Raw genomic sequence first — 12037 nt, 5'->3', positions numbered from 1 at the left:
TGGATCATCCGCCCCGGCCTGTTGCCAACCTCAGGAGATGGGTTGCTGGCTTGCTTCCCTACGCGGGAGAGACCCGCACTTGGCCTGCCTTCATGCAGCGCTATGGCCCCAGAGTCTCTTCAGGTAGATTTCCGATTTTTGCTTTGTAAATTCTGCAACCCTGCTCACTTATTTTTATGGCGACAGGTCGAGGCGCTTCTAGGAAGAGAGAGCCAGTCCCTGCTCTCAAACAATCCGACGTTGCCTCGGACGCTCATGATATACTGATCGAGTCTGTCCGAGAGGATCTCCCTCCAGCTCCTTTACAGGGGGCTACATCTATGACCATGGTCATGTGGGAGTCGGCATCGCTGGCGCCGGCTCTGTAACCCGTGGATGAACCCTCCGATGGCGAGGAATCGTAAGAAAGAAAACGGAGGAGGCTCGAGAAGGGCAAGGGGTGGCCACCGAAGCCGGAGGAAGTGAGGTGCCTCGGCCGACGCACAAACCTTCATTCATGGCCGACGCCATTCTATCTGGGAGGTCGGCTCAACAGAGGAGTGCCATTCCCGGTGCTAGTTCCGCGTGTGCCGTTGAGGGAGGGTCATCAACCAACGTCGAAGGACCTGGCGAGGAAGCGGAGAAATCGGACTCTGACATCGCTCAGGAGGATGTTGACGAGTTTGTGGGTGGCCTTACCCACGTGGAGATGACAACGGATGGGTCTGACCGTCGTATTACGATTTCGGCGGCTTACAACTTGCTGTTGAACAGCGAGCAGGCTGCTTCGGCCCTTACCCTGCTGTGTGCCGCCTCCGAGAGCAAGACGCTCAGTACTATGGAGGATGCGGAGCTATCACGAAGGAATTCCGGCATGGCTTTGCAGGTAATCCTTATTTCCTTTCTCCCTTCTGCGTATTGTAACACTGACTTGAGGCGTGCTCCTTTCTGCTTTTCTTTTTAGACCCTTGTTTTGGAGGTGAGAGGGGACGCCGTGAGCAAAAACGGACGGCCCTCTACAAAAAGATGCTAAAAAAGTATCGAAAGTATCGCTCTAAGCACCGGGCAGTGGTTGAACGGGGGCAGTCCCAATTGGAACGCAGGGGAGCTGAGATGGAGGAGACTGATAGCGAGATGATGAAGGCCGTGGCCCGTAACAGCGAGTTGGAGGAGCTTCTCAGGATGAAAGATGACGAGCTTGAGCTGAGCCGTGGGGTGGCGGCGGAGAACGTCGATCTGCAGCGGAGGGTGGCGGATCTGACCGCCGAGCTCGACGCCGGGATGGTCGAGAACAATGGACTTTCTCAGCCTTCCTCATCTCGTCCCTCGCCTTGTCGAAGTACGCGTCGTAGTGCGTACGAAATGTGGATTTTTGCGGAGGCTAAGCTCGACGTGTATAGAGAGCTTCATGCCGCGGGCCGGGCGACGGAGGAGGAAGTTCAGGCACGGCGAAACGAGGCTCGCGCTGCTCGTGAGGCTTGTGGTTATTACCCCGACTCTCCCGATGGGGAGGGGCCTGCTTCTGAAGACGTCAACCGGCTCGACTCCAGTTCCTGGTACAATGACGTTTACCTCCCAGGGGGTGACGGGCAGTTATAAACTTGTACAATGTATATTTTTGGCTTGTATAGTGTATTGGAGCTCGTCCGCGGGGGCGAATGTAAATATATTTTTGTTGTAATATAAATTTTATTTTTGCTGCTTCGTCCATTTGGTGCCTTCCCTTTCTTAGGTTTTCTTTTGTAATGCTTAGCCTTCGTAGAGGTTGTTCTTGTCGTTCGTCAAAGGGTCGTGCCGTGGTATCGTCGTGGTTCGAGCGAGGCCGAACCGATGTCGATGGCCTTGGCCATTAGGATGTTGCTTCGACTGTCGTCGAAGTAGTATCTGTCGTGGTTCGAGCGAGGCCGAACCGATGTCGATGGCCTTGGCCATTAGGATGTTGCTTCGACTGTCGTCGAAGTAGTGTCCGTCGTGGTTCGAGCGAGGCCAAACCGATGTCGATGGCCTTGGCCATTAGGATGTTGCTTCGACTGTCGTCGAAGTAGTATCCGTCGTGGTTCGAGCGAGGCCGAACCGATGTCGATGGCCTTGGCCATTAGGATGTTGCTTCGATTGTCGTCGAGGTAGTATCCGTCGTGGTTCGAGCGAGGCCGAACAGATGTCGATGGCCTTGGCCATTAGGATGTTGCTTCGACTGTCGTCGAAGTAGTATCCGTCGTGGTTCGGGGATTAACTCTTGTTCGTGTAATGGAGATTAACCCTTGTTTGTGTAATGGAGATTAACTCTTATTTCATTCAGTGGAGATTTCTTTTCATTCAATGGAGATTTCTGTTCATTCAATGGAGATTTCTGTTCATTCAATGGAGAATTCTGTACATACAATGGAGACTTCTTTACATTCGATGGAGACCTGTTCATACAATGGAGAATAACTAGTGTAGTCCCTTCACTATATTGGCCTGCGGACCGTGCCGATTGGCCGATATGGTGAACCTGCGCTCCTGTTCCATCGGGTATCCCCTTTGCCGCCTCGTTAAAAACCTCCCCGAGAAAACCCAATTGGGACAAAACTCGGGTCAGGGAAAAAGAGTACGACTTAGGAGATGCCTTTCAGAAGTGGAAGTATTTGAGGTGGGCGACGTTCCAATTGTTTTGGAGCGGTTTTCCCTCCATCGTTTCTAGTTGGAACGCTCCTTTGTTCGCCGCTGCTATGATTTTGTATGGTCCGTCCCAATTGGTCCCCAATTTTCCTTCATTCGGGTCTTTCGATGCCAGTGTTTTGGCTTTGAGGACGTAGTCGCCAACTTTGAGCGATCTTACTTTGGCTTTCTTGTTGTAATATCTTTCTGCCTATTGTTTTTGGGCTGTCATTCTTATATGGGTCATGTCTCTTCGTTCTTCGGCTTCGTCTAGATCTTGTAACCTGCTTCGTCACTGTCTGCTCCACTGGTATGGGAATATCTCAGGCTTGGTTCTCCGATCTCGACGGGTATGACTGCATCGGTCCCGTAGACCAGTGAGTACAGTGTTTCTCCCCTGCTGGATTTGGGCATAGTCCGGTATGCCCATAATACTTCAGGTAGTAATTCGGGCATAGCCCTTTAGCTTCTTCGAGCTTCTTTTTCAATATGTTCAATATTGTTTTGTTGGAAGACTCGGCTTGGCCGTTAGCGGCGTGATGATACGGAGTGGAGAGTATCCGCTTGATGTGCCATTTCTCGAAGAATTCGGTTATTTTTCTACCGATGAACTGGGGCCCATTGTCACAGCTGATTTCTTTGGGGATGCCGAAACGGCATATGATAATTTTCCATATAAAGGCGATGACCTCTTGCTCGCGTATTTGTGCGTACGCACCTGCTTCCACCCATTTAGAAAAATAGTCAGTCAAAACTAAAAGAAAGCGTACCTTTCCTCGTCCTGCCGGCAGGGGGCCGATTATATCCATTCCCCACTTTATGAAGGGCCATGGCGAGGTGACTGAATCGAGGAGTTCCCCCGCCTGGTGTATCATGGGGGCGTACTTTTGGCACTGCTCGCATCTTCGAACATAATTTGCTGCCTCTTTTTTCATGGTAGGCCAGTAATAACCGGCGCGGATGAGGCATCGGACAAGGGCGTGGTTCCCTGTATGGGTGCCACAATGGCCCTCGTGCACCTCTTCTAATACTTGCCTCATTTGATGTGGCCCGAGGCACTTAGCAACGGGACCACCAAACGTTCTCTTGTAGAGATCGTGATTTATCAGGCTGTACCGGGCAGCTTGCACCCGGAGTTTCTTGGCTTCTTTTTTGTCACGTGGGAGTGTTCCGTCCTGCAGGTAGGATACAAACTGGTTGCGCCAGTCCCAAGTCAAGTTTAAAGAGAATACCTCGACGTGGTTGACGGCTGAATGGAGGAGAGTGACCACATTTTCTTTGTTGATATTTTTGGTGGCTGTGGCTAGTTTAGCTAGGCTATCTGCCTCGACGTTTTGTGACCTAGGGATTTGCTCGAAGCGACATTCGTCGAACTCAGGCATCAGCTTGTGGATTTCTGACTGATATTTTTGTAGCCTTTGATCTTTGATTTGGTAAGTCCTGGTGAATTGATTTACGACGAGTTGAGAGTCGCAGTGGAGGATGAGTCGACGGGCCCCCTATTTGATGGCTAGTTTCATGCCTGCAATCACATTTTCATACTCGGCCTCGTTGTTAGTCATCTCGGGGCATCATATGGACTAGCGAATTATTTCGTCTGTAGGGACTTCGAGGACGAGTCCCAGTCCCGATCCCGAGGCATTCGCAGCCGTCAGTATAGAGGGTCCAGAGGTCGGTGTGAGCAGCGGCGCGTAGGGCCTCTTGTTCCACTTCTGGCAATATCCCTGCACTGAAGTCGGCAACAAAGTCGGCGAGTACCTGCGACTTGATGGCGGTCCTTGGGTGGTAGGTTATGTCATGCTCGCTAAGCTCTATGGCCCATTTGGCGAACCTACCCGAGAGTTCGGGTTTGTGTAGGATGCCTCTTAGGGGGAAGGTTGTTATTAACTTTATGGGATGGCATTGAAAATAAGGTCTGAGCTTTCGTGAAGCTACGACCAGCGCCAGAGCCAGTTTTTCGAGGTGTGGGTACCTCGTCTCGGCATCTACTAAAGTTTTGCTGATATAATAAATAGGGGATTGCGTACCTTTGTTTTCGCGGACCAAGACGGTGCTGACAGCGACTTCAGACACTGCCAGATACACAAGTAGGAATTCGCCTGGGTCTGCTTTGATGAGCAGTGGCGGCAAAGATAGATATGCCTTCAATTTCCTTAGGGCCTTGATGCATTCCTCATTCCATTGTAGCCCATGATCTTTCCTCAGCACATTGAAGAATTTGTGGCATCTGTCCGAGGACCGCGAGATGAACCTTGATAAGGCGGCTATTCGCCCCGTTAGTTTCTGTACCTGCTTCTTGCTGTTCAGAACCTCGGGTATTGTGTCTATGGCCTTGATCTGGTCCGGGTTGACTTCGATACCTCGTTGTGATACGAGAAAGCCTAGAAATTTTCCCGAGGCCACGCCGAAGGCGTATTTTTCTGGGTTCAACTTCATCCCATACATCCTTAGTATCTCGAAGGCTTGTTTAATGGTCTATATGGTCCTCCTTCTTTATCGATTTTACTAACATGTCGTTGATATAAACCTCCATTGTCTTACCGAGCTGTTCCTTGAACATCTTGGTGACCAACCTTTGGTACGTTGCACCCGCGTTTTTCATTCCGGAGGGAATCACTTTATAGCAGTACGTCCCTTGATGGGTGATGAAAGTTGTCTTTTCTTGGTCCTCTTCGGCCATTAGGATTTGGTTATAGCCAGAGTAGGCATCCAAGAAGCTTAGCAGTTCGTTCCCTGTTGTTGTATCGATCAGCTGGTCGATATGGGGCAATGGGAAGAAGTCCTTTGGGCATGCCTTGTTCAGGTCGGTGAAGTCCACGCACATTCTCCATTTCCCGCTTTTCTTTTTAACCATGACCACGTTGGCGACCCATTGGGGTATTTCGATTCTCTGATGGAACCGTTGGCTAGTAGTTTATCTACCTCTTCACTGACTGCCTCGTTGATTGCGGTGTTGAATTTCCTCCTTATCTGCCGTACGGGCGGATAAAGTGGGTCGATGTTCAATTTGTGAGTGGCGATGTCTTTTGGGATCCCCGGCATATCTGAATGAGAGAAGGCAAATAAATCTGCATGGTTAGTTAAGAATTCGTGGTACTTACCTGGGTCGGAGAGGTTGTGCCCGATGTAGGCTTTCTTTGAACTGTCGGTACCGTCCAGCTGGACCGGGTCGAGGTTCTCGACTGTCGCTTTGCAAGCTTCTACGACATCTGGGTCCCTAATGACCTCTGTCGTCGGGTTGATTTTGGTTCCCGACATGGCTGATTGCTATGCTTCCGCGCTTGCTCCCTTCAGCTGTTTGGTATGTGTACAGTCTTGGGCGATTCGGTAACATTCCTGGGCGGTACATGGCTCACCTCGAATGCTAAATATTCCCCATGGGGTGGGAAATTTGATTACTTGATAGAAACTCGAGGGGATGGCTCGCATGGCGTGTATCCATGGACGCCCTATGATGACGTTGTAGGTCGTTTCCTGATTCATGATGTGAAATGTGGTTTCCAGCGTGACTCCTCCCGCCAAGACTGGCAGTGATATCTCTCCGGAGGTTCGCTCTACTGCATTGTTAAAACTCGTTAGTGTTATGCAACGCGATATTATCTTATCTTCGAGCCTCATTTTCATGAGGACTCTTGGGTGGATAATACACGCGCCGCTTCCGTCGTCTACCATGATTCTTTTCACATCAGTATCAGCAATGCGTAAAGTTATAACTAAAACATCATAATGAGGGAAAGACAAACCGTCGGCATCAGACTTATCGAAGGTGATACCATATTCGAAGTCATCATACCGTTCGTGAGCGATCGTGCGCTTCAACTTGTGTGTGGTGGTGAACTTTACATGGTTGATTGCCGAGTCGTCGCCGCCACCGACGATCATCTGTATGGTGCGTGCTGGAGAAGGTGGTTTTGGTGGTCCTTGGGATTGGTCGCGTCCTCTGGCGAAATTAGCCCTTCCTTTATCGCTGAGCAGCTCCTTCAGGTATCCCTGGTTCAGCATTCTGACCACCTCCTGTCGTAGACCTATGCAATCTTCGGTCTTGTGTCCTCTTTCCTGATGGAATTCGCATAGGATGTTCGACCTCCTTGCACTAGGATCTGATTTCATTTTTTGTGGCCACTGCACCTTCATGCCCAGCTTCTCCAGTGCGTACACTATTTCTGAAGGGGAGACACAAAAGTTATGAGCGGATAATAATGGGGGCATACCTCTTTCATTCCGAAGCGGGGCATCTGGATGTCTTGGAGGAGGCGGATTGGGAGTTCTAAAGTAAGGGTGATGCCTTTCTCTATTGAAGCGTGGGGGTGGTTCCCGTCGCCCGTCGTTGCGTCGATCCCTCCTTAACTCTGATTGTAGTGACATTAGTCATTGGGCTGGACCGTTAAGATCGTCTTCATCCGCTCTCACTTCGGCGCAATAGGCATTATGAATCTCTTTCCACGTGGTGGGGGGATACTTCATGAGTTGGTTGAGCAGCTTCTTGGTTGCTTTTGATCCGTCTCTGCTTAACCCGTTTTGGAAAGCTGCGACCGCCATTCGTTCTGATACGTTTGGCAGTCCCATTCTTACCTTGTTGAATCGGGCCAGGAAGTCCATGAGTCCTTCACCTGTTGTTTGCCTGATGGCGAAGATATCGTTGACCTAGCTTCGGCCTTCTTTGCTCCTGCATGAGCGGTGGCGAACTTGTCCGCCATCTCTTCGAACATCGATATCGATCTGGCTGGCAGTTGAGAATACCATGTTAGCGCTCCTCCTGTCAAAGTTTCACCAAACTTTTTCAGCAACACGGATGGCACCTGTTTTTTCGATAGGTCATTGCCTTTTACGGCGGTCACATAATGGATCATATGGTCTTCCGGATCCGTGGTCCCATCGTATATCTTCAAGTACGGTGGCATCTTGAAGGTTTTAGGGATTGGGTGAGGAGCAGCTTCCTCACTATACGGTTTCTCGACGAACCTTCCCACATCGCGTTTCGGTAGTAGCTTAGGGGCACCAGGTATCTTGTCTACCCTTTCCTGGTGCTCCTTCATTTGATCACGAAGCGCTTTATTCTCGTTCTCCATTTCTTCCATTTTCTTAAGGATGGTTGCGAGTGCATCATCGCTTGCATTGGTATCGGTGTGGGCGTTACTTGTTCGTATAACACTGGGCTCACCAGTGGCAGCGGCGATTTCTGCCATCGACGAATCTTTGATATTTCCCTGAGGTGGTTTCTCGAGCATGCTACTTAGAGTGTTCGTCAACCATTCCTCTAGTAGCTTTTTGACTACCGGGGGCGTTTCCTTTGATGCAGATGCAGAAGTCCCTCTTTCATTCAAAATCATTAGATCTTCAAGTGAAGAGGGTGAGATCTCCCCCTCCGGTACACTACTTGGTGTTACATTCGCGGTATTTTCTCTACCAACTTCGTTGAGTGGGCCTATGAGGTTGGTTGAGACATCTGCTATCATCTTCAGCCTTGATTCTTTATCTGCCATTTGTTAGTTTCTATGAGGTCTGAAGAACAGTGATGGTTGTTTTTGATATCCTAGATGTGAACTATGATTTCGACTACCGAAATCCCCACAGACGGCGCCAAATTGTTTGACTCAAAAGTTGTTTAACACTTTTTAAGCAAATCAATCAATATAGATGAAGGGGTAAATTGTAGTCGAAGATAATAAACCCTAAGATGATCTTGACAATTGGTTCAGATAACCAAAAATACAAATCGGAGAGGGAGAGAATGTGATAATCTTCGAGAGATAAGAGAGAGAGACAATGTTAGAGAGATAAGAGAGAGAGAGAGAATGTATTTCCAATAATCAATCCCCACTTTTACAAGGCTCGGACCCCTCTTTATATAATAGAGGATCCTTACTTGAATATTAAAAGACAGAAAATAAAGTACATGCTATAGAGGGGCCGACGTGATCATGAAGTCGTCCCTCTTATTACTCCTAGGTCGTCCTTCTAGCCGGACTCACATATATTCGGTCGGTCGTGCTGGCTTAGGGACGTGGTCGGTCAAATTCGAGCCCATACAATTTTCAACACAATTCTGTCTACTGCTCTCCAGTACCTGTTCCTCCAATTTTCCTTTATCAAATATAAGAGCAAGAATAATCCAGAAATTCCTGTTACATAGCCCAAGAATATAAATACAACAAAAAGGACATTTTCTTGATCATATCTGTTCTCTACAGTTTCATTGATAGAGGGACTAAGGTTAATGCAAGTCATCCCACCAGGAGTACCACATAAGTATTTGGTTCCAATATATGCTGTTCCATCTTGATACAGTGTGTCAAAATGCGGACCGCTTGGAATTCTTCCACTCAAATTGTTATAAGACATGTTGAGATGCTGGAGGAAATCTAACAGTGTCAATGTCACTGGAATTTCCCCTGTGAAATGGTTGTAACCGAGATCCAACGACTCGAGGGAACTCATCTCACCAATAGTCTTTGGGATAAGTCCGTAAAGATTATTATGTGAGAGATTCAGCAATGGAAGTCCACTTAAAAGGCCAATTTTCTCAGGGATTTTACCAGTTAGAGCATTGCTTGAGACGTCGAATCCAGTGTTATAGGAATAGACTGACTCAAGCCATTGTGTCTGTCCTTTGGTGACTATTTCTAGCTGAGCACCAGTGAACTTGAGGGAGTAAACATAACCTAAGATGGTCGCCTCATTTTGTCTTTTCATCATCATTTTCAAGTTATCAAGATTCTCAGGAATGGGGCCAGATAGATTGTTCCTGGACAAGCCAATATATTGTAGATTTTCCAACTTCATTAGCTCTTCTGGAATTGATTCATTGAAAGAGTTTGATGCAAGCACGAGGATACGGAGGTGATGTAAGTCGCCAATGAGCTTTGGCATCCTTCCTTCAAATCTATTGCCTCCCAACTTCAGAATCTCCAATTCTTGAAAGTTTTTAATTACTGTTGGAAATGATCCTTCAAACTCATTCACACTCAGATCCAGGTAACGAAGGCTTGTAACACGTTCAAGCTCTTTTGGAATACTTCCAGTAAACTTGTTTTGTCCAAGATTAAGGTAAATGAGAGACTTGCAGTTCCCAAGATTACGTCGTATGGTACCTGACAAGATATTATTGGAGAGATCAAGAACCTGGAGAATATTACCTTCTCGGCAAAATGATTCAGGTATTGGACCATGAATTTTGTTTCCCGATAATGATATGGACCTGATTCCAGGAACTTCTCCAATCTGTGTTGGAATTGAGCCTACGAAGTTGTTAAGTGTCAAATCGATGACATTAACATTCACGAGCTGAGAAGGGATAGGACCTTGAAGGTTATTTCTGGCTAAATTTACTATTGTTGGGAAACGAGAAGATTTCAGCTGAATCATTGGCGGTATAAATCCCTCGAAGTTATTCATAGACAAAGCTAGTATAGAGAGGGAAGGGAGATTGAACAACCAGTATGGTATGGCACCTGATAAACTGTTGTTAGCCAAATTTAAAACCACGAGGTTCGTCAAATTTGAAAAGAATGCTGGGATTTCTCCTCTCATGTTGCAAGATGAAAATTCCAAAATCTTGGGCTGAAAAGTTTGCACAAAGTGTTGATGTTGATAATCAATTTCCAATGACAATCCACTTGTTCCTAAACTAATTTCTTCCAATCTAGACTTCTGGAATAAAGACAATGGCATATTACCATTCAGCCTATTCCTCTGAATATAAAGAGACGACAGCTTAGGAAGCTGAAGTATGCACATGGGAAGACGTCCTGTTAGATCGTTCCATTCTAAATTCAGGTACTCGAGGGAGGGGATTCGACAAATTGAAACTGGAATATGCCCTTCTAATCTGTTCTGAAATAGAGATAAGTATTGAAGACCTATTAACCTGGACATGGTTACAGGAAGTTGGCCTGTGATATTATTGTCATTGAGCATCAGTATGCTTAATTTCTTAAGGTTTGTGACAGAAGAAGGTAACGACCCTTGGATCGAGCAACCATCAGCTCGGAAAAAGGTTAATGAAGTTGAGTTGCTTAACGAAGGAGGAATCGTTCCACCTACCCTTGTGAAACTTATGTCAAGAAAAGTCAACTTTGACCATGGGACTGAAAACATTGAAACAAGATTGATGATCATAGCAGGATTGCTAGCAACAGAAAGTCCTTCAAGTTGAGGAAGGTAAGGGATATGACCATGTAAATCGTTGCCACTAAAATCAAGAGTTGAGAGGGTTGTGAGGTTCGATAGCATATCAGGTATCGGAGATGTTAGAGCGTTAGAACTCATTTCTAGAGTAGAAAGATTAGTAAGATTAAGTAACTCCACTGTTGGAATTCTTCCTGAAATGTTGCAGTTGGACAAATGAAGTGACATGAGATTTGAAAGACTTGATATTGGTTTAGCCCAATGAAATGATTCGGACGCCTTTGATAGATCAACACCTATCAATACAAGATATCTCAGACCCCGGAGTCCTTCTAACCACCTTAGATTTGGACTAGATATATGACCATAGCTAATAAAAGATAGCAGTGAGCCAAAATCTAACCTTAGTGGAAATGTCAAGCTAACAGAAAAAGAAGAAAAATCAGGTACTAAATTAGCACACGAAAGATCAAGAAACCTTAGAGATGTAAGGTTTGAAAATTGTGTCGTAATAGAATCTTGAAACATAGCATATGACAGGTTGAGATAAGTCAACTTTGTTAAGTTTGATATCCCAGCAGGTAGTTTAGAGAGCATGAAGTTGTTGAAACTCAAGTCAAGATATTGCATATGGTTAAGAGTGAAGAGCAATGGAGATATAGTACCTTTAAGGGCAAAATCAGATGTATTGTTAGAATTTGAAACAACTTCCTTATTGATATTGATCATGATTTCATTCGGATTATGATTCCGGAGATTGACAACTACAACATGACCTGATTTTGAGCATTTGATTCCTTCCCAATTGCAACAGTTTCCGCCTTGCCATGAAGATAACCGATCAGATGGATCAGTCATCATCGATTTGAAGTTCAGTAGAGCTGCTCTTTCAGTTGCATAGCAGCCATAAACGATCGAAAAATGATAAAATAAAGTGGCAAATATAAGGAAAATTTTGAGGGTCCCCGTGGCTTTGAGATGATGAACAATATTATCCTAAGTTGTCAAGTGTTTTTATAGCAGTTAAATGCTTATTGTGTAGCTATACCACTTGAACTGAATTATTCACAAGTTTCTTGCGAAATAACCAGCATTTGCAAAGTTATTGAAAAATAGTCACTATTTTGCTGAAACACGGAAAATGTTCCAGTATAATATGCTGGATTGTGGAGCTCCTGCCTATAAACTTCCAGCTGTTGGAACTCCAGCACATGGAAAGTTTTAGCATAATATGCTAGATTATGGAGCTCATGCGTATAAAGTTCCAATATATTATGTTGGAACTCCAACA

At 46.2% G+C, this 12037-nt stretch overlaps 1 protein-coding gene across 1 annotated transcript; it reads right to left on the bottom strand.

The window, feature by feature from the left end:
- LOC109226001 (LRR receptor-like serine/threonine-protein kinase GSO1) lies at positions 8632–11604 on the bottom strand. Its single transcript, XM_019390803.1, has one exon. It carries the CDS (start codon positions 11602–11604, stop codon positions 8632–8634), a length of 2973 nt encoding a protein of 990 aa, XP_019246348.1.

The sequence above is a fragment of the Nicotiana attenuata genome, chromosome 5 (genome assembly GCF_001879085.1).
Source record: "Nicotiana attenuata strain UT chromosome 5, NIATTr2, whole genome shotgun sequence".
Lineage (NCBI taxonomy): Eukaryota > Viridiplantae > Streptophyta > Magnoliopsida > Solanales > Solanaceae > Nicotiana > Nicotiana attenuata.
Note: the sequence above shows the minus strand (reverse complement) of the source record. Positions and strands in the feature narration are given on the sequence as shown.